Source organism: Lissotriton vulgaris, chromosome 8, assembly GCF_964263255.1.
Source record: "Lissotriton vulgaris chromosome 8, aLisVul1.2, whole genome shotgun sequence".
Classification (NCBI taxonomy): domain Eukaryota; kingdom Metazoa; phylum Chordata; class Amphibia; order Caudata; family Salamandridae; genus Lissotriton; species Lissotriton vulgaris.
Window position 1 is genome coordinate 1,578,756,863 of NC_141696.1, and position 22,344 is coordinate 1,578,779,206.

At 46.5% G+C, this 22,344-nt stretch overlaps 1 protein-coding gene across 2 annotated transcripts in view; it reads right to left on the minus strand.

The window, feature by feature from the left end:
• Positions 1 to 7,731: 7,731 nt before the first annotated feature.
• Positions 7,732 to 22,344, minus strand: part of AGPAT3 (1-acylglycerol-3-phosphate O-acyltransferase 3) — a 271,235-nt gene continuing 256,622 nt past the window's right edge. The window contains exon 10 of one of the 2 annotated variants that reach the window (XM_086935879.1): positions 7,732 to 11,460. In XM_086935879.1, the coding sequence (XP_086792005.1) occupies positions 11,375 to 11,460 (86 nt within the window). In that variant the 3' untranslated portion in view covers positions 7,732 to 11,374. The remainder of the gene's footprint in view (positions 11,461 to 22,344) is intronic. The other variant, XM_086935880.1, reaches the window with a different exon arrangement.

The window sequence follows — 22,344 nt, forward strand, 5'->3', positions numbered from 1 at the left end:
GCTGATGCTTCACCAGCAAGCGGGTATCGAGGTAGACTATTGCCAAAGAGTGTGGTACAGAGGGCCTAGCGACTGGTGAAGTAATAGAAGGATCACTGCAATATGTAAGAGTAATCAAGGCATGTGTACCTAAAAAGGGGCCCGGAGATGTCAGAATACCGCAGTCCCGGGCGGCACCAGTAGCACGGGAATGAAGTGGGCCAGAGTGTTGAAGGGCAAGGAGATCCGCGAAGGAATACGTTATCCGATGGGCATAATGGGAGGCCGCTGGACCCGGCCAGGCGCAGACGGGCTTAACTTTGGCGCAACTTCGGCACGAAGTCGGCGCGCCCGCGGTTGTGGAGGTATTCGAACCCATGTTGAGGAGAGCTTTGTGTGCGTGGGTGAGGAGTCTGAACGAGATCCTCTTGCTGACTGGGAGCCAGTGCAGGTCTCAGGTAGGCGGAGATGTGGCTGTGTCGGGGGATGTCCAGGACGAGTCGTGCGGATGCGTTCTGTATGCGCTGGAGTCTTTGCTGAAGTATGGCAGTGGTCCCAGCGTAGAGAGCGTTCCCGTAGTCCAGTCGGCTGGTGACGAGGGCCTGGGTGACCGTCTTCCTGATTCCAGTGGGGATCCAACGGAAGATCTTTCGGAGCATGCGGAGGGTGTTGAAGCAGGAAGCGGTGACAGCATTGACTTGCCTGGTCATCGTGAGGGAGGAGTCTAGGATGAAACCCAGGTTGCGTGCATGGTCCGTGGGCTTGGGAGGGTGCCCAGAGCCGGGGGCCACCAGGAGTCGTCCCAGGCGGAGATGGATGGGCCGAGGATGAGGACTTGCGTCTTGTCTGAGTTCAGTTTCAGCCAGCTGAGCTTCATCCATTCTGCGATGTCTTTCATACCTTCCTGGAAGCTGGCTTTGGCGGTGGCGGGGTCGTTGGTGAGGGAGAGGATCAGTTGGGTATTGTCGGCGTAGGGGAGGATGTTGAGGTTGTTCTTGTGTGCGTTGGCTGCGAGGGTGCTCATGTAGACATTGAAGAGGGTGGGGCTGAGCAAGGAGCCTTGGGGTATGCCGCAGATGATCTTGGTGGTGGTGGTGGTGGTGGGGGAGGGGGGCAGGGGGAGAGACTGACTCTTTGGGTTCTGCCGGAGAGGAAGGAGGTGATCCATTCCAGGGATTTTCCTTGGATTCCGGCGTGGTGGATGCGGGTTGTCAGGGTGTGGTGGCAGACAGTGTCGAAAGCAGCCGATAGGTCGAGGAGGATGAGGGCAGCAGTTTCCCCGTTGTCCAGCAGGGTCCTGATGTCGGTGGCTGCGATGAGGGCGGTCTCGGTGCTGTGGTTCGCTCGGAATCCGGACTGAGATGCGTCGAGGGAGCCGTTCGTCTTGAGGAAGGCGGTCAGCTCCTTGTTGACAGTTTTCTTGATGACTTTTGCAGGGAAGGGGAGAAGCGAGATGGGGCGGAAGTTCTTGAGGTCAGTGGGGTCTGCAGTGGGTTTCTTCAGGAGGGCGTCGATATCCGCGTGCTTCCAGCTCTCCGGGAAGGTGGCAGATGCGAAGGAGTTGTTAATGATGTCCCGGAGTTGGGGTGCGAATATGGAGTCCGCTTTGTTGAAGATGTGTTGTGGGCAGGGGTCGGCTGGGGAGCCGGAGTGGATGGTGTTCATCGTGTGGGTGGTGTCTTCCGTGCTGACAGGGGTCCAGGTGCGGAGGGTGGTGGTGGGGATCGCGCTGGTTCGGTGGTAGGGTCTGTGGTCTGAGCGCCGAAGCTGTCGTGTATATTGGCGATCTTGCAGTGGAAGAACGTGGCGAGGGAGTTGCAGAGGTCTTGTGATGGCGTGATGTTGCTGGCGTTGGGGTTGGAGAGCTTTCACGATGCTGAAGAGTTCCTTGCTGTTGTGGGCGTTGTTGTCTAGCCGTTCTTTGAAGGATGACCTTTTGGTGGTGCGGATCAGCTGGTGATGTTCGCAGATGGCGTTCTTGAGGGATGTCATGTTTTCCACTGATTAGTCGCGGCGCCAGGCTTTCTCGAGGGCACGGCAGGATTTCTTGGAGTCTTTGAGATCGTGGTGAACCAAGAGGCTTTTTTGCTGTCAGGGTTGCTGGGGGGGGGGGGGGGGGGGGTTCTTCAGTGGTGCGAGGGCATCGGCGCAGTCAGTGTTCCACTGTGTGAGGTTGCAGGCTGCTTCGTTGGGGTCCGTAGTGTTGGTGTGTGGGTTTTGGCTCAGGGAGGTGGTGAGCTGGTCGTTGGTGATCTTGCTCCAGCATCTTCGGGGGGCTTGTTGCGGGCAGTGGTGGGTCATTGTTTTCCTGAAGTTGAAATCGACGCAGCTGTGATCGGTCCAGTGAAGTTTGGTGGCGTGGTTGAAGGAGACGTGGTTGCTGGAGGAGAAGACGGGTCAAGCGTATTGCCGGCTCGGTGGGTGGGGGTGTTGACCAGTTGCTTGAGTCGAGGTTGGCGAGGTTGTCTAGCAGGGAGGTGGTGTTATTGTCCTGTTGTTCTCCAGGTGGAAGTTGAGGTCCCCTAGGAGGATGTAGTCGGAGGAGGCGAGAGCGAGCGGGCTGATGAAGTCTGCGATGGCTTCGCTGAAGAGGGTGCGTGGTCCCGGGGGTCTGTAGATGAGGGTACCTCTGAGGGTGATCTTGGGGTCAGTGTGTATCTTGAAGTGAAGGTGCTCGGCGGTGGTGATGGCGTAGTTGTCGGTCGTGATGCGGATGGTGTTTCTGTGGACAATAGCGATGCCCTTGGTTGATGCGGTCCCTCCGGATGATCTTGTAGCCGTCCGGATGGCTATGGCGATGTCCGGGGCTGAAGAGGCGTTCATCCAGGTTTCAGTGAGGAAGGCGACGTCCGGCGCTGTGGAGTCAAGGAGGTCCCAGAGTTCGGCGGCGTGTTTGTGGACGGAGCGGGTGTTGAGCAGGATGCATTTGAGGTGGTTGTGATTGGCGCCGGTACTGGCAGGCGCAGTGCCAGACCGAGGGCAGGTGAACTTGCAGGCGCGGCAGGTGAATGCTCCGTGGTGCGTTTCGGAGATGATTGGTAGCAGGCTGGCTATCAGCCGGTGTTGAGTGCGTGGAGGGTGGTGGCGTCGTATCTCCATCGGGTGGGCTGGCTCCGGGGGGGTCCAGGGGTTCTGGCGCTGGGCGCAGTTCCAGGCGTGGACGGGCTTGCCTTTGGAGTGCAATCGGCAATGGGTGTGGGTATCTGGTGGCAAAGTTTGGGCATTTTTTGTTTTCGTGGGTGGCAAAGAGGTCTATTTGAGGTTGTCCCCACATTTGAAAGAACGGATGAAGAACTTGTGGATGAAGTTCCCATTCGTGGATTTGCGGACTTTGTCGACTTAGCAGATCTGCCATGGTGTTTTGTACTCCTGGGACGTGTTGGGCTAATAGGAAGATCTTTAGTGGTATAGCGCATCTCCATATCTGCTGTGCTAACAGAGAGCTGCAGAGAGAGTGTCCCTTCCTGTTTGTTTATGTAGTACATAGCTGTCATATTGTCTGTTCAGACTAGGACAGCTTTGCCTGACACTTGAGTTTGAAAAGCTTTTAGGGCTAGAAACACAGCTAGTAACTCTAGGTGGTTGATGTGGAGTAGCTTTTGTTGCGGTGTCCACCTGCCTTGCATGGTGTGATGCAGGAGGTGAGCTCCCCAGCCGGAGAGCGATGCGTCCGCTGTTAAGACTACTTGAAGAACTGGGTCTAGAAATGGTCGCCCTTTGGAAAGATTTTTGGTGTTCCACCATTGCAGAGAACGATGAGTCCGACCGTCTACCAACACTAGGTCTGTTAGTTGACCTTGAGCCTGGTTCCATTGGCGTGCTAGGCACTCTTGAAGTGGACGCATTTGCAATCTTGCGTGAGGAACTACGAATATGCAAGATGCCATCATTCCTACGAGCTGCATGAACACTCGAGCTGGTAGTGAATGTTGCGGCTTGAATTTTGTTAGAAGAGTTTGTACGCTTGTTATCCTTGCCGGAGAGGGATACGCTAGTGTTAATTGGGTGTTTATTGTAGCGCTGAGATACTGTTGTATATGTGAGGGTTGTAGATGCGACTTGGTGTGATTTCCTGTGAATCCCAAGTCGTGAAGTAGTTAAATGGTAGCGTGAGTGTGTTGTACACACTGGTTGTATGAGGTGGCTTTTATGAGCCAGTCGTCCAGATACGGGAAGACATGAATGTGTTGTCTTCTTAAGTGTGCTGCTACCACTGCTAGGCATTTGGTAAACACCATTGGTGCTGTTGTGACTCCGAATGGGAGCACTTTGAACTGGTAGTGCTGCCAGTCTAGCACAAATCTGAGATATTTCCTGTGCGCTGCGTGGATGGGAATATGGAGTAGGCGTCCTTGAGATCTAGAGTGACAAGGAAGACGTTTAGTACCAGTAGTGGAAGGACCTGTTGAAGTGTGATCAAATAGAAATGGTCCGACTGAATGTAAATGTTTAGAGGTCTGAGGTCTAGGATGGGTCTTAGAGATCCGTCCTTTTTTGGTATTAGGAAATATCTGGTGCTCTGGAACTGTTTCTATTGCATTTTTCTGCAGGAGGGGTATTACCTCTTGTCTGAGCAATGTTAAATGTTCCTGTGACATTGGACGCTGCTTGGGTTGTATATTTGGGGGGTAGATTGTAGTTCCAGACAGTAACCTGATTGAATAATTTGTAACACTCACCTGTCTGATGTGATGTTTTTCCAGGCTGGCAGGTACTGTTGGAGTCTTCCCCCGACAGGAGTGGAGTGGGGCAGGGGAAGGAGAAGGGAGTCATTGGGCAGGGGTGGAGGCAGAGAGGGAATTGTTATTTTTACCTCTGCCCTTGTTATTGTTACCACTGTACCCACCCCTTTGGTAGCCCTTGCTGTAAGTGGATTGTGTGGGGGCTTTGTATGAGGCAGAGGCTGTGTCTGAGGAATATCATCTGGTGGCACCTCTATAGGATGAGCGTCAAAATGAACGTCTGGGAGCCTGCGACTGCAGGGCTCCCATAGATTTGGCGGGGTCTATCATTTTTCATTTTTTCAAGAGATAAATCCACATTGGGTCCGAATAGGTGTTGCTCATCGAAAGGTTGATTCAGAATGGCACTTTGCACCTCAGGTTTGAATCCTGATATACGTAGCCAGGCGTGTCTGCGTAGTAAGATGCTGGTGTTAGCTGCTCTAGACGCAGTATCCGCTGCGTCAAGGGCACATCTGATGGAGGTATTTGTAATGTTTTTACCCTCTTGGATGAGTTTGTGTGCCCTATTCCTGTACTTATCAGGGAGGGGTCTCATTATGGACTCTAATTCGTCATAATGTGCTCTATCATATCTAGCTAGCAATGCTTGTGTGTTGGCGATACGCCAGATGTTTGCTGCTTGAGACGCAGTTCTCTTCCCTGATGCGTCCAGTAACTTAAGACTCTTTATCTGGTAGGGCAGCATCACCTGATGTTTGTGAGTTTGCTCTCTTGTGTGCAACTACAAGTAAGTCTAGAGGCACTGGCCCCTTAATGTATGCTGGGTCCGAAGGGGCGGCTTTAGATTTCTTCTCTATATGAGGATTAATGATTCTAGTTCTGACTGGATCTTTAAAGACTTCAGCAGCGTGTTTAATTACTCCTTTGAGCATTGGTAAGATGGATGCGGACCTTTGTGCGTTATCAAAGTTATCCATCAGGAAGTCTTCGTCTACAGGGTCTGTTCCCGATGGCCCCCAGCGCCTAGAGACCCTTACGGGTGATTGTGCGCTTTACAAATGTGGATTATTATGTATGTCTACCCCGTGATATTGTGCAGCCCTGTGTATCAATTCGTTAAACCCTATAGTGTCTTCAGGTGGGGAAAGCCGAGAGGGGTATAAGTCATCCTGAGGGACATTTGGGACATCTGGAGTGGTGTAATCATCCCATGGGTCAGGTGATCCTGTAGGTGTCTCTGGATCAGGTATGTTACCCCTCCCCCCCCATATCATCAGAACTATCATCCCTATGAGAGAATGCTGGGTATGGGAGAGTGTGGTGGAGGAGAAGGGGAAGGCGGTCTTAAAGGCGAGGTAGACATGTCCTTCTTTGCATGCGGAGCTGGAGCTGGTTTGTCCAGTGGTAGCTTCTTTGAGGCCAAAATCAACTGTCCAGTTATTGGGTCCCTAGCCAGAATCTTTTAGGTAGGGTCTGGATAATATAAGTCCTCTGCCGGAGGCTGATCTTTTGGTGCTGTGGAAGGTTTCGGCACCGAAGCGGCTTGCTTTGGTTTTTTGGCTCCGAAGGTTTTTTCGGGTTGGGTGTTTTCGGATCTGGTTGTTTCTTTGGATCCGATGCTTTTTACGGTTCTGGCGTTTTTTTGGAATCCAAAGCTTTGCTTGGTTCCGACCTGGGTTTCGGTGCCGAAGAAGTTGTGGGTATCGGCGCCGATGGTTTGGACGTCGGCGTAGCCGGTGTCGATCTCTTTTTCGGTGCCGGTAAGTTGGCGCCGGCACCATGCGAAGGCTGACTCGAGCCAGAGTCACCTGAAGGCTTAATTGGCTTCTTTGCCGGGCCCGAAGGTGGGGCAGTAGAAGCGGAGTGTCGGTGTGCACCCGAGCCCGAGGGAGAGGGTGTAACCTGGGCCTTCTTAGGGTGTGTCGAGGTCGACGGTCTTACTTACGACCGGTTGCGCTGGAGTGATGTCCTCGACATCCGAATCTTCTTCATGTTCGGAACCGCTGTCGACGTCTTGTTCTGGGACGTTGCGGCCTTCCTTAAAGATGTCGTCCGGAATGGAAGTTGAAGTTCGAGCCATTGTTTTTCTCGCTCTTCGGTCCCGGATAGTCTTTTTGGAGCGGAAAGAGGCACAAGCTGAGCAGTCCTTTGCCTCCTGCTCTGGAGAAAGGCAGAGGTTACACACCTCGTGATGGTCGGTGTGGGGAAACTTCGACCCACATTGACACTTTTAGAAGGGCGTCCTTTCCATGAGCTGGAGTTGAGGCCTATTTAGGCCCGAAGGCCGTCGACGACGACCGGAATCAAAGTAGTCGACAAAGAATAGCGTCGAGTGGAGAAGCGTTCAAAACTTATTTTCTGAAAGTTGGTGAGGATTGCGCGCCGAAGGAATGCGGTTTTAACACGGAGCGCTGGAAACACATCCGAGCCCGGTGGCGGAAAAAAACTATCTGGGGATGGAGCTGATGAACATGTGCAGTATCATCCAAAGGAGGAGTCACCCATCCCGTGACTTCCAAAGACTTTTCTACATAACAAACTGCAAACATCAGGGCCCAACACTAGGTGGCAATCTATGCAGTGTGCAATCTGCAGCTCATATGCCTCGAACAGTACTGATGTCAGTGCGTTGGGGTGGCACTTGTATAGGCAGCGCTCATGTCACTTCTGGCGTGGACAACACCTCACAGAGCCGAATGACGCCACCTACCAGCGTGCAGGGGTACTGCTCACAAGAAATATGCAGTTCCAGTCTGATGCGTGCGAATAATTCTAAGGTAAGGAATCTATGGCTAGAAGTCTCTATCAGATTTCCAACTTTTACTGCCCGGTCTGTGCATCTATTCACCTCTTCTGCAACACTTAGAGATTTTACAGCCAAGATATAGCTTTGATTTTTTTTCTTTGCAGGTAAAATAGCTTTCCTGGGTGTTCATACGTATGATCTCGCTATTCTTCATCACAAGTGTTGTGTGTTTATACATGGTTTGAACAGGTGCCCACCATATTATGCATCTACCCACTGTTTGTTAGGGCTTAGAGAGCAAATTAATTTTAGAAACTGCTGTTTACTTGTATTGCATTTATGCTGTTTGATATATGATAATATACAATGAATGTTTTATGTAATATCACAGTGAGCATGAAGTTCACATAGAGTGCAGCCTAAAGGTTCCCTATGCGGACAATTATAGATAATACGAATGACACTGCCTCACGTTCACTCTGGGAAACAGTACAAATAAAGAACTTCAGATCCTTCGGAGAGCTTGTAACCACACCGAAAAGGACAGCGGCATATAACAAGCTGTGTTCTCACAGACAGAGCCTGGCCTTCGGGGAACAGGGAATTTTTCTTGCAATTAACAATAATGTGGTTATGTTGTACCATACCCCTTTCAATGGTAGACTTTTCAGTGGTAATAATCACTAGCAAGGAGCCAGTACAATGTGGCATGTACTCCATGCGTCCTCTACTTGGCCCTGGAAATGGAAGACTGCTTCACTCCTTTGCCAGACTAACACCAACATCCCTTTTATGTGAGCATGCGGAGACCATCAGACGGCTTTGGTAGTACATCTAATAAGAACAATGTTCAGAGGGCTAAAAAACTGATAGTAGCGTTCAGTCAGCAACCACTGGGGAGGCGTCCTTCATTAATGAAAAGTCACGTTCGATAACTGCCAATAGAAATAATAAAGCACACACTAGGTTTTTTCATTCTTTTATAGTCTTATTCTCTTTGAATGGTGAACATGGTCGTAAGAGCGTAGGGTGGCGAACCCACAACAATGAGTCACTGCCTCATGCATGCAATCTTTGGAAACCAAGATGATTCAACATCCAGGTCTCCGAACCAGGAGAGACATGGAGGAGGCACTCCTGCAGGAGCAAGACAGAAATCTCAGCGCTGGTGCAAGTCTGAAATGATGAGCTCAACAAGTGAACCGACTCGATAGAGCTCACGCAATGTCTATGCCTATTTATTTATACAGCACTTACATATCTACAGCCCTTTATAAATTAATATGCATAGAGGGCAAGAAAGTTATACGTAACCTCATTATGTGTACAAAAACAATATTTGTTTAAAAAAAATGCAAACGTAGGAAAACACTGGGCTTCAAAGTCCATCATAATCTATTGTGAGGTGTTAATAGGTAATACATTATTAAAATGCAGAAATTCTAATTCACAAGACTTAGCCAGGGTTCACTAAACAAAGCAAGGAGGTGCTCGTCTCAGCAACTTCTTGCTCGACACATTGAGGGCACAGTCTGCTATTTGCAGGTACATAACAATTGACAGATCATTGAAGAGTTTGGTAAAAACAAGAGATTCGTGTCATAGGATATCTCAGCCAGGTTAGCAGGACCCCAACCGAGGGGATTCTGAGCCCAGTAAAATTGTGGGGTGTAGAGAATTAGACAGATACTAGTCGGGTGTAAGAGGGCAGAATGGAAGGAACCAGTTGCGAACAAGGCAGGTGCTGGCAAAACTAGAGGGCCCAGAAAAGGAAACAGACATGTGTATAGCCTAATTTGCAACAGCAATTCATCAGAATATTTCTAGCTGTGTTTGGTGGTTTGTTTCATCGATGAGAACAGGTTGGGAGCATGAAAACCGTGTTAACTTAGAGAGCGCAAAGACAGCACTGAGGTACATTTTTATACTTCAGACAGGTTGGGGAGAAGCAGAATTCTGCATGTAGCTACATCTTCTGCATCACATCGACTGAGAAAATTCCAAGACAAATAAGGGAGGTAACATGTGGCTATAAACCTTATGGAGCAAGTTTTGATTGGGGGGGGGGGGGGGGCACTCAAGATGGACGTGCAGGAGCGCAAACAAACTGCATATAGCTCATCATATTTTCCATGACACTGGCCACAGACTGTTTGTAGTAAGGATTCCTGTGGAGAATATGGAGGATGCGTGTTGCGGTGGGACAGATTCTGTGTGCAGCACACTATGGGTATCCTATGCCCTTACCCAGAATGAGACATCGGTGGGTGGGTGGGATTGGGTGGTAGAGAGGGGTTGGAAATGTAGGTCATTCCCAGTCAGGATTTTCTTTTGGAGGGAGAGGGGAGATTGTACAATGTAGGACTGTACTATTATGGCATGCTTCTTGTGTCAAGTTGCACCCTAGGAGTATCGAATAAAACTCGCTAGGTGTAGTTGCACACAGTGGGATTACACGCTTCCTTTTTAGGATTGCTAAGGGGGCACTCTTGTGGATATACAGTGCCCACAGTCCCATATATTGCCCTACACTATTGGTGGCAGCATGTTAGGTCTTGTCCTATTCACAGTTGGCCTATCATGTTGTGGGATTCTTAGTCACACCAGGATGGGACAATGCAGGCAAACTGGTTTGGCAGAACACGCCCAGCTAGAAAAGGTTAGTGGGGGCAATCTAGTGAGACTTCTCATGGGCAGCTTTTATGAGGCACACCTGTTGCAAGCTAGATTCATGTTAGATCTGTCCCTTGAAAAGGAGGTTGTGCTTCTGTGTCATGCAGCTATATGTATCTACTTGGGGTTTGTTTATAACCCGAGAGCAGTTTCGTCTTTGCTTGGTGTGATTTTTACTAAAATAGATAGCACAGCGAGGTTGCAGGTTGATTTGAAAAGGAATGGAAGGACAACATTGGGAAGGGGGGGCTTTCAGAGCAGAGGTAGGGGGGGGAGGGGGAAACAAACTCAAAATTGATGAGTTAAACCATCAAGGAGACTAATAGGGGAGACAAAGCAAACATATTGGCTTAACCAAAGCCATGTGAGGTGCACGCAAAGGACTCAGACTGCCATATTCAGTGAAACGCAGTGAGGGGCAGCCATGCTGACACTCTAAAGGTACACTGACTCAGGCAGGACCACATACGAATCAAAAAGAAGAACCATAAGCGTCTGTCTGTACACATTTCCTTCTGAGAGCATGTCATAGGCAGAGATAGCAAGGTACAGATTTACACGCAACGGGCATACAGCAGCATAGAGGAGTAGCACTCAGGAGATGCTGCTTGCGAAGAGATACCTGAGCTGCTGCAAGAAGATTACACGTCAGGGAACAGCATTGCATGTGTTTAGCCTCAGACATTTAGGTCTATGTGCTTTTAGAATGAACCTTCAATTCACATCAATATAATCCTTCACTGTCTCGAGGGCAGAAGAGCGAGAAGAGTGCAGGTAAGTATTTTGAAGCCTTCAGAGAGAGCAAGGAAATACAGAAAGAACCACACAGCTTTGCCATCTCCTCTTAAGCATAAGAGGTCAGCACTTCACCATGCCCGCACTACGAGATAAAGTACCCCAATTCTGCCGTAAGGTCTCGTCGCTTCAAGGGAAAAGGACTGATAATTCAATTCCATTCTTTTGGAGACAGCTACAGACAATTGAATGCAGGCCCTCCATCATAGTGCTAAAAAGCTCGGTTTTGAATGCGTACCCTTTCAAGCCCTAAGCCGTGTTTTTCCTACCCCAGCTTTTGGATGGCTCTCGACTTCACATGGCGACGATTGACAAAAGTATATACCCTTGCAGCTTGTTCGATGGACATCTCTCCGTCCGGGCTCGAGCACGCTTCCATTTTTTTTGTTATATGATTCTATCAGTCATTAAGAAAAGAGTCTACTAGTCTGTCATCAAGTTAATTGGATAGGAAAGTCTGCGCTTAGTTGCAGAGATCAGCTCCAGGACAAAGGGGCTATTTATTTTTCATTTCTCTGTTTCCGTAGCTGGAACCTCTTTCGATCTCAGTCACTCCGATTAATCTACGAATTGCAAAGGATGCTGAAAGAAAGAGAGAGACGTTGGAACATACATAAAGAAATTAAGTGGTTGCAATAACAGTTCATACCCACCACCTTAGGATCACCCAAGTACACCTCATTTACAACAAATAATTACCTTGTTAACCAAAGAGCTTAGTACCTCATGACTAGAGAAGCTTCTTGAAATGCAGGACAGCAGCCTGAGGGGTACACTGATCAATCACATGCAGCTTTCCATGTCCCCAAACCTCACATCTTCTGCAACCTGAGCAAACCTACTCCACAAGGAACTAAGTTCCTTCTCTTGTATAGCGGTCTCAAACCCAAAGTACCTTCAAACCTATTAGTTGGCTAATATTTCGGAGCAAACTAGTAACACGGCCATGCTTTGCAACTGGTCGGCTATAGCCTGCCCAGCTGCTCTGAAGCAGATATTCATCAAGAGTCAATCAATCAGGGGTTTATCGAGCGCGGCTACTCACCCTTGAGGGTCTCAGAGTCTGTAAAACATCGGTAGGCACGGCAGCAGGCTGCCAGCAAAATTCCCAGAGAAAGCCAGGTTTTGGAAAGAACAAACTTAATGTACAGGCACACATAAAAGGACTTTGTGAACAGCAAGAACAAACAGTACTAGTCTTAAATATTAGGCTTCTACACCTCTACAATTTGCAATGCATGGAAATTGGGTATTAATTCGGTTATTTCTTTTAAATATAATACTCATCAGGTCCATAAAATTTAACATTTTATAAACTGTCAAAGTATGTAGTTTATGTGATTGTGATAAGACTTATGCTGGCAGTGCAGCTAGCGAGCTATGGTTGCAAATTATGGAACGTGAGGGCAATCGAAACAAAGATGCCTCTTACCATTAACATCACATAAATGGGAGTGAGGGATAGGGAATCATTTTGCTTTTAAGGTATTGATGTTATACCAAGTGATTTACGGGGTGGAGATCCAGTATGAATACTCTGCCCTGGCCTGGCTCTTTGAATGACCAATAGAGCTGCCGGCAACCCCCGGTGCCTTGAGACCCTCAGGGGTGAGTAATACGCACTAAAACCCCGATTGATTGACAAGGTGAAGCACAATGTATTTGTCGTTTGAGATCTGTTGAACTTAAAAAGGAACATGAAATCTTTTTTTATATCAAAGCATAACAGATAGCAGAGCAGTCTGGTTTGCTAAGAACATCTTGAAGGCATTCCGAAAGCTTCCCTGGGAATGCATTTCATGCATTGCTTACAGTTGGCATTGTGGTTGGGAACTCACATTTGCTTGCTTTCTATTTACTGGCTTCATTTGTTTCAGGCTGTCCAGCCTGAGTTAGTCCCTCCTGTGAGCATTCCTTGTTTACTGTATCCTTCAGAATACTTCGTTTCTGGGGACTCGTTTCTTTAACACCTTGGCTGCGGAGCATTTTCCCCTCCTGTGCTGAAAATGCTTGAATTCCATTGTTCATGACAAGGTCAGCTTGTCATGAGCACACGAGCACCGTGCCTCATGACGAGCTGAGCTCGTCATGAGCATGGAAAGGGTTTAACAGGCCTTTAACTGATTTTCTTATCTTTTCACATTTGCGGTGCATTGAAAGACAGAGGTCAAATGTCAAAGTTTTGGCTTCCGAGGAGCTTGGGGTTTACTTTTCTTTAAATGACTTCAGAATGAGAGAATTCTGCTGGATTCCCATGTAAGATGAGAGGGTGTAGGATGTTATTTTTTCTAGACCACAACAAAAACGAACTATATTGATGTTTTAGAATATATCAGAATTAGGAAAGTACAAGCGAAGCACATTTTATTTTGTAATTCTGAAGTGTGGTGGAGATTTTTTTTTAATGCAATCAAAACATCAATACCTTCGGTGAAGACATTTCCACACATCATCGTTTGCACAAAGTAAAACTGTGTCCGTGCAAAAGCCAGGGTCATTTCAACTGTAAATGTATTGTCTGTAATGATGTGCGCTATCACACCATGCATACTACACAATACGCCACCCTGCTTTACAACTCTACGGCACTCCCTTCCATGCCACTCCACGACAAACAACTAGACTCCAAGCCACTCACTCCACGACAACACACCACCCCAATCTACCCCACCCCACTCTACGCCACTAAAATCGCCCCTACTCTCTATCCCACTCCATCTCAGTCTACCCCATTCCAATCCACCATACTCCACTCCAATCTATCCAACTCCAATCCTCTCCAATCTACCCCACTCCAACCTACCACAATCTACCTCACTCCAATCTACCTCCCTCTACTTTACTCCAATCTACCCCACTTCACTCTACCCCAATATAATCCATACCACTCTACCCAAATCTAACCCACTCCAAGCTAGCCATGCTGAACAGCAGCTACACTAGTGTACAACACAGCTAAAACACATTGCCAAAACCAATAACTCTCGCATAGGCAAGACTTATTGGATTTGCCAGTGCTTGTTTATAATCAATGTGATTGGTCGTGAATGTGCGTTCGGTAAGCACATGGCACTAGGATGCTATAACCCACATGTGCCGGATAAGATCTAATGACATCTTGGTCGTATTTGCTCCAACTGCTTTGTGTTCAGTACGATTGGTGGCAACTGTACGGCCTGATGAATATACGATAACGTACTTTGGTTCTGTGTCCTACTACAGTTGAATTCTTTGGAAATATAAGAGGATTCCCTTTTTAATATTATCAGGTTAATGTTTTAGGGTATGTTTTTGGCGCAAATGGACTTAGGATATAAACTGTTCTCACAGTAAAGTTTTTAGGCACTTGTTAAGTTTTTTTGAAGTAATACGTTTGTTTTTTTCCTTTTATAGATGGACACCACTACATTTAGAGTTTTGAACAGGTGTCCACTTTGGCCGGTATTCTTTTGAAATAATTTGGTAATTTAATCTATATTTGACTGTTGCGGAATCGGTTACTGGATTGCCATTTAAATTTGGAGTTGGCATTGGAGCAATTGGCATTAGTTTTATCTATGCACATGGCTTCGTTTGCCTATTGTAATCCGTGTTAAGATGGCCACCGACAAATGGATACTTGGAATGGGAGTTCAAAGTGTCTGGTATGTGGAAATGACTTTCGGGTCGTCCCTTATAAAGCTGGGGAAAGGAATCTTTGACCAGGATGCCGTGATAAATGGAAGTTTCAGGTATGGAAATACTCTCGTCATGGCTAACATGAATAGTACAAAACAGATAGAGTTTGTGAAGCGGTTTTCTAATATGATGTTGTACATACACCGATGCAGAGTTACAGTTTACGTAAACGATTGCAATAATTTCTGTGCAATGTTTAGAGAACGTTCGATTGCAGATACTTAGATAAAACATACATTGAGTATGGTGTAAATAGAGGCATAATACTTGCCATTTAGTTGGAATGTTACTTGCACTGCAGGTCGTGTCCTGCCGTACTTTATGTAGTGAGGGAGTTGGTATAAATGAATTCTTTTATTTGAATAAATATGTAAAAAAAAAATTGACTTTCGGAAAAATAGGCTTGCTTTGTAGCTAGAGTTCATGCTTAAATTTACTTTGCACTTTGTTCTTATATGGCTATTGTTTTATAATTAATTTGTGAACTCTATACAGTCCGATATTTTCACTTCAGGATCCGGGAGGGGGATAGGCCTTGATGAGCCACACTGCTCGGGAGGCTTGGCATTTTTATGAATATCGACTATGTTGGCTAGTCTGCATTTCAGGCAGGCACCCCTATTCACACTCTCCTCGTACATCTGTATAAGATATGGGGCAATCGTAGAGGCATTAAATTTGTAGAGTTCAATCGGGAGACCGCTAGGACTAATCGCCATAACGGACTGCAAGTCTCCAATTGCTTTGGACACCTCTTCGATTGACGAATCAGGCCCTTTACATCTTGGTGCTCTAGGACCGACAGTCCCAGAGTGGCTAGCAATTCTGCTGAATCTGTCAGGGTGGAAGTCAGAGTGGAGGTGTAGACCCGTACAAAGTGGCCTGCAAATGCCCCCGCAATCCGTGACCGGTCTTGCTAATTCGTGCCATCAGGACAGAAGATGAATTTTACATTTTTTTTAAAAGTATAAGTTTTTAACTTTCTGTATATCAAGTGTAAGTTGTGTATTGTGTATATTACAATTGTTTAAAATTTACATTGTTCTGTTTTAGGTATTTTTATCAGCCCTGAAGTGGTCCTAGTGTTTACGGGATAAAACGAGTTGGCTGTGTTCACCATAATTTCCACAAATGAAAAATAAAGAACAATGTTGCGACTGCGAACAAGAACTCTTCTATTTTAATTTGGAATGCAATTTGAAAATATTTTTGACTATTATGGTCAACTCCTACATGGAGTGCTCCTTCTATATTTGTGCACATTACATTAATGCTATTGGGTTTTTGTTGAACAGTTAACCAAAGGAAGAGACAGATGACATTACCTGAAAGTTTGAGGTTGTTAGGGCAGGGGACCTGGCCCTTGGCCCGGACGTCGGCACGACGACGGCGCGTCCGCTGCGCGTGTGGCCTGACATCGGGGTTAAGTAATGGACGGGCTCTAGGTCAGGTGACCGTCCGAGCTCCGCCTCACCACGCTAGTCCAATTAAGTCAGTCCCCAAAAGAAGGTCCGCCCTGCACCCTCCACAACAAACAAGCCTAACGCTTGCGGTGGACCGGGGTAGCAGAGGTGAGGAATTTACAATGCCAGTAAGTGCAAAAGATTCAGTTTAAAAACAGTAAAAGTTCGTTATTTCTAAAAACAGCCAACACAGTTTGTTAGAACACTCACAGGTCGCGCTGCCGTTAGGATAATGCCAAGTCTTAAGAACCAGGAAGTCTTCGTGGAATGTTATAGCCCATTGAATATCATTATTTTACGGTTCATAGAGGGCCATCCCATTTACAAGCAACATGTCGCCCAACCGTGACTGGGACTACAATGACAGAATGTGGAATCTTATTTAAAGATGGCCACTTCACTGTGGCTTTTACTGGGCAAACACATTGGAATGGTATGGTGCATTGTGTTTCACAATTCCACGATGGCTGACATAGCTTCAAACCCTGCAGACATGATGGAAGTTTACAATAATGAATGCTACGATATTAACAGTAATTTAAAGGATATTCGCCCATTGCTGTGTTTAATTGTTTGCATTTTTTCTTTCAAGCACATGCCAGGACAGCATTGTTTCTTTTGCCTTCCTTTAATCTTAATTTATCTTGCATATGCCTGAGTTTGTGTGTATTGTATTGAGGATGGGTAAGAGGATAAACTCAAGAATGAATCAGAGGATGGATGCAGAGAGAGTAAATCGAGTTATAGAGTACAGAAACTCACCAGCGAATGAGCAGCTCTTTGAAGTACGAGACACATCTATTGGCATTGCAAATGTATGTTAATTAAAGAGGAAAAATGCCAACTACGCCGTTTTATTCCTAAACCATCCTTTTTCTTCTTTTACACAACTCAATTTTACTATTTTATGCTGTGGATTGTAATTTAGGGGTATTAAGGGAGAGGAGCGGGCCTAACGGCTAGGGCAGTCAACTTCGAATCTGGGGAACTGTGTTCGAGTTTTGGCAATGACGCTGAACATCCTGTGATTCTGGGCAAATCACTCAATCTCCCCGCGCCTCACAACAAAGAATGTGTCCTTAATGTAACGCAACTGGTGCTATGTAAAGCGCTCTGATACCCGATTCAGGTCAAGTTTGCGCTATATAAAACTCTGTAAAATACAAATAAACATTTGAGAAGGTCAAAGCTATTAAAAACATTTGCCTGACAACTAAAACTGAACTTTATTACTAGCTGAACCTGTTAAGGATTCTCCTAAACAAGGACATGATTCGCAAGCAAGAAGTCTAGAAAATACTTTAATAGTGAATATAGAACTTTACGATTCTTGCTTTCAATTGACTCTTATTCAATCCAACTTGTTATTCTGAAGGATGCATTTAATATGGCAATGTTTTCAACGTCCTATTGTAGGCAGGTCAATATGCATGCGTTCGCCCAGATGTGTCAGTGGGTGGATATGCATCTGCCTCTCCATGTGACGATCTGTTTACGGGCACATAGGCTTGTTTTTAGGCATTGTCTAAAAGTGTGTAGTTGCCTTTAGGTGTGTTTTGCCATTATTGCATCCAACTGCTCACAACAGATTACATTGCAACTAAAACACACACCCCTAGCTCAAGCTAGATCAACTAGCGTTACCAATACTTGCTTATTTATAGGGTTCCTAATAGGAAAATTAGTTACTTACCTGTAGTTCTTCAGTATTGGTATATTTCATAGATTCACAAGCTTGAATCATTCGCCGTTTTCAAAGTGGGAGTCCCACAGTACTATCATAAAGCAATGTGTATTACTATCATAGACAGAATAACAATGAGCCATAGGTTTATTAGCCTATCTATGTCCTTTTCTGAAAAGAACCAAACTACAAACTTTAGCCAATCAGGCGATAACACTCACAGGAGACGCTGAATCTCGCAGGTTTTCGAGGACTAGTTTATAAACTTAAGTACAGAGGGGAGTCTCTCAGGGGAATAGGGAGGGACGCATGTGAATCTATGAAAGATACCAATACTGGAGAACCGTAGTTGCCGGTAACTGAATTTCTTCTCCAGTATTGGATCTTTCATAAATTCACATGCTTGAATCGGAATAGTAAACAGCCAATTAAGAGACAAACCATCATAGCACATAAGGATATATTAAACGGACAGTGGAAAAAAAGAAAGGTAACGGAGTCTCACCTCACTGGAACAGGTCTTGTTCCACTACTTGCTCCACAGTCGCATCAGTCTTCTGAGTCTCATCCAGGCAATAAAGCTTTGTAAATGTGTGTGTGTAGGACCATGTTGCTGCTCGGCAGGTATGCTGGATGGCTACCCCACCAAAAGGGCTTTAGCTGTAGAAACAGCTCTTTGGAATGGCCTTTGACTTTGTCCTGTTGTGGCTTCCCTGTCTGCGACTGAAACAATTGTATGGTGGATGCAATTCATCAGGCGATGCTCTGTTTAGGGAATGGGAGACTTTCGGATACCCCCGTTAAATCAGAAACAGTTGGTCTGCTCTGTGGATTTGATGGGTCCTGTGTAAGTAACATTTTAGATATTGTTTGAAGTCTAGAGAATGGAGAGATTTTTCTTCAACTTTGAGGACTCAGGAAGAATGTGTGTGGAATCACTGGTTCCTTCAGGTGGAAGTCTGAGGGCCTCTTGGGGATAAACTTAGCACTGGTTAGAAGTACTCCACCTTCTGACATGAATTGTTGGAAAGGTACCTTACTGGTAAAGGTGCGTATGTCACTTACTCATTTGGAAGATTTGAGAGCCACTTGGAGTTCAGATTAAGATACTTCAATTCCACCTTTTGAATGGGATCAAATGGTGCTTTTATGAGCTTTCCCAATTCCACATTCAGGTACCACGATGGTGGACACTTTCTTATTGGAGGGAAAGTCCTGAATAGGCCTTTTAGAAATGGTTTTAAACAATTTTACTAGACCAAAGAGAAGGTGCATTACTGGATCGTCTAAACCTCGACGCTGCTGCCAGGTGCACTCTGATGGAAGAATGCTGCCAGATAGAGCAGAGGAGGAGTTGCTCTGGTAGTGATGAGAGGGTGGACCTTAGATTCCACACACCAAAGGCAGAAGCGTTTCCAATTGAGTTTATTAGTGCTGTTTGCAGTAACCGGTGTTGCTTTTGAAGGAATGTCCATCATGGAGCACTCACTGAACTCAGAAGCAGCCCGATAGTGTAGTGATGATGGGTCAGGATGTCGGACCTGGCCCTGGTTCATGGTCAGCAACGTTGGTATTGGTTTGAGCTGGACATGGGGCTGTTCCGAGAGGAGCAGGAGCTCTGAACCAGAACTGTCTGGGCCACCTGGGAGCTATGAGGAGAAGTCGGCAAGGCTCTCTTCAGTTTGTTGAGCACCCTTGGGACCAACGGAATCGGGGTAATTGAAATCCCATTCCCCACTATCCCGGTTGGCGATGCAAACTTGCGAACAATGGGCATTTTTTGTTCTCCTACATAGCAAATAGATCCATGTTCGGCTTGCCCCACCAGTGGAAGAGATTGTCCAGAATGTGCTTGACTAGCTCCCACTCATGGTAAGGGATAGTAGTCCTGCTTAGTGACCCCGTGAGGATGTTGGACACTCCTGGCACATGTTCTGCTTTGAGTGATATCTGATGCTGAAGAGCCCAGTTCCAGATGTCATGCGTCTGACGAAATAGAACTGGTGAGCATGTACCCCCTGTTTGTTGAGATAAAAGATACTGGTGGTATTGTCTGTGCGTATGAGCACCGATTACTTTTCTATCTTGGCCAGAAATGACTTTAGTGCTAAGGCAAAAGCCTTGAGGTCCAGCTGGTTAATGTGGAGCTTTGTTTCGTCCGGGTTCCATTTGCTGCTTATCTGCAAGCCCTGAAGGTGGGTACCCTTCTAGGGAGGCATCCGTTGTTACAATAAAGTCAGGAATTTGTGTTGGGTATGAGAGACCTCTGGACAGATTTGAGGGCTGTGTCCATCAAGACATGGCTGCTTTCGATGTTGCACCCTACACCTGGAGCCATTGCTTGTCAAGTTTCTCTTATAGTGGTAGCATTTCCAGTCGGCAAGTTGGAACAAGAGGGATGCAGGAAGAAATCATTCCCATGAACGATTTGTGGATCTGGACAGAAACTGACTTTTTTGTGGTAGCTCCGTCACTCTCCTCCACAGCGCGGGGACACGCCGGGATGGCGTCACCATTGCGCTTTACAAGCCCCTTTATTATTAGCTAGTTGCCGAATGTTTAACTGCCTGACTTGAGGGAAATGTTTTGTTTCGCACCATGTCTAGGAATGCTCCCAAGAATGTCAACGTTGTTGTGGGATGCAAATGAGATTTCTGATAGTTGACTGTGAGGCCAAGTGCGCTGAACAATGAGAGGCAGATGGACGTGGCTGTTGCTGCTTATTGATGAATGGGAGCTTTTATGAGCCAATCGTCCAAGTATGGAAAGTCTAAAATTCCCATTTGTCTGAGATGGGCTGCTACTGGGGAATAGTGTCTTGGTAAAAATTCTGGGGGCTGATTTTAGTTAGAATGAACAACCTTGATTTGTAAGTGGGTGCCGACTACCAGAAAATAATGGAATTTGCGGAGCTTTGGGTGTATCAGAACATGGAAATATGCGTCTTGAAGGTCTAGATAAGTCATATGATCGTTATTGAGGAGGTGTAATATGCCCTAAAGCGTCACCATGCGGAAAGACTGCTTCTTTAGAAATGTGTTCAACCTTCGCAGGTCAAGAATTGGACGTAAATCTCCTGAGGGTTTTTTGATGAGAAAGAAATGGTGCTGGAATCCCAATCCTTTTTGAAGTTTTGGAACGACCTCCATTGCTCGGTGGCAGCCAGCACGGATCGGGGATGGCTGGCGGGGTGAGGTGTGTATGTATAAAAAAAAAACTGATGCTGCTTTTCTCCTCCGTAGTCCCAGGCGACCCATAGCCAATCACTATGCAGCATTGTGATTGGTCTGAGCGCCGTGGTTCGGTGATCAGCCAGGCAATGGGAGCCTGGGCGTGTTCTCCACCCCAGGCAGCAATCTGCCTCATCAGGAACAAATCAAATTTAGAATAACGTTATTTTATTTTTCCTTTATTTCACTGCTAGAAAGCAGTGTGCCGACGCTCCTTAGCAGAGGAGCCGCCACTGCTATTGCTCCCTTTTTAGCCTGCGAGAGATCTCGTTTAGGAGTTTTACGTAAGGGGGAAGTGCTCCTGATTGTGCTCCTGATTGTGAGTTTTTGAAGAAACTCAAGGGTGTGTCCTCAGATGATACATCGAGCACCATCTTTTCGGATGTTACTCTGGACTATTGGTGACACTGGTTTCAAATGCGACCTCCAAGACCTGTTGGTGAGAGCACAACATTGAGGTCACTGTTTTTCGTTGGAAATTCTGCCATCGGCAGTCAATTTTCCTCTGGCGGAGTGCTTTACTGCAGCCGCTGGTGGTTTCTGTATTGTCACTGTTGTGCATACTAGGGATGGAGCTGTGTCTGGCCCGAATGCCATTGGTGCCTGTAGGGTTGGTAACCACCTCTAAAGGAATAAGCTCCTCTGACTCCTCCAAAGAGCTGCTTCCTATACTGGAGAGCGCCAAGGGACTTTGCGGTCAGCCTTGGTGGACTGTAGGGCATCATCCACGTGTTTTTAAAACAAAAATTAGCCGTCAAATGGCATATCCAGTGCTTTACTTTGGATCTCAGGGAGGAAGGAAGTGGATTTTAACCATCCTTGTCTGTCAAGAAGAGGAGCTCCCACAAGTTGTCTGAACCCAGTAGAAGAGACATCAATTGCTCAGTCAATTATCTCTGCCAATACTCTTTCACCCGCTTGCAGAATCTTTTGAGCTTCTATCTTGTAGTAAGTCAATGTAAGTGGATATATCCAACCACATCTGGCGGTCAGAACGGCTCAATACAGCCGGTGAGTTTGCCGCTATAATAGTCACAGCTCCAATGGAGGAGAAGTTCTTGTCAATATTATCAAACAGATGACATCCCTGTCTGGAGGAGAGGAAATTGGTGTGGACGGTTTCCTAGAGTGGCGTTTCGCTGCTTGGGATACCACTGAGTCTGGCTTTGCCTGTCCAATCAGACAAGTTGGAGTCTCATCCGGAGCTCTGTATTTCATGTTTAATCTTGGGATGATTGTTGAAACCGTAGCCAGACTCTTCATGGCCTTAAGACCTTCTTGCCAATTAAAATCAATAATCAATTTCTTGGAAAGTTCTTTAAAATCATAGAGGAAACAGTCCGCCTGGTTGGGAAGCATTGGAAGTTCAAACCGCTTGGCTGCTCTCCATTAAAGGATGAAAACCACCAAT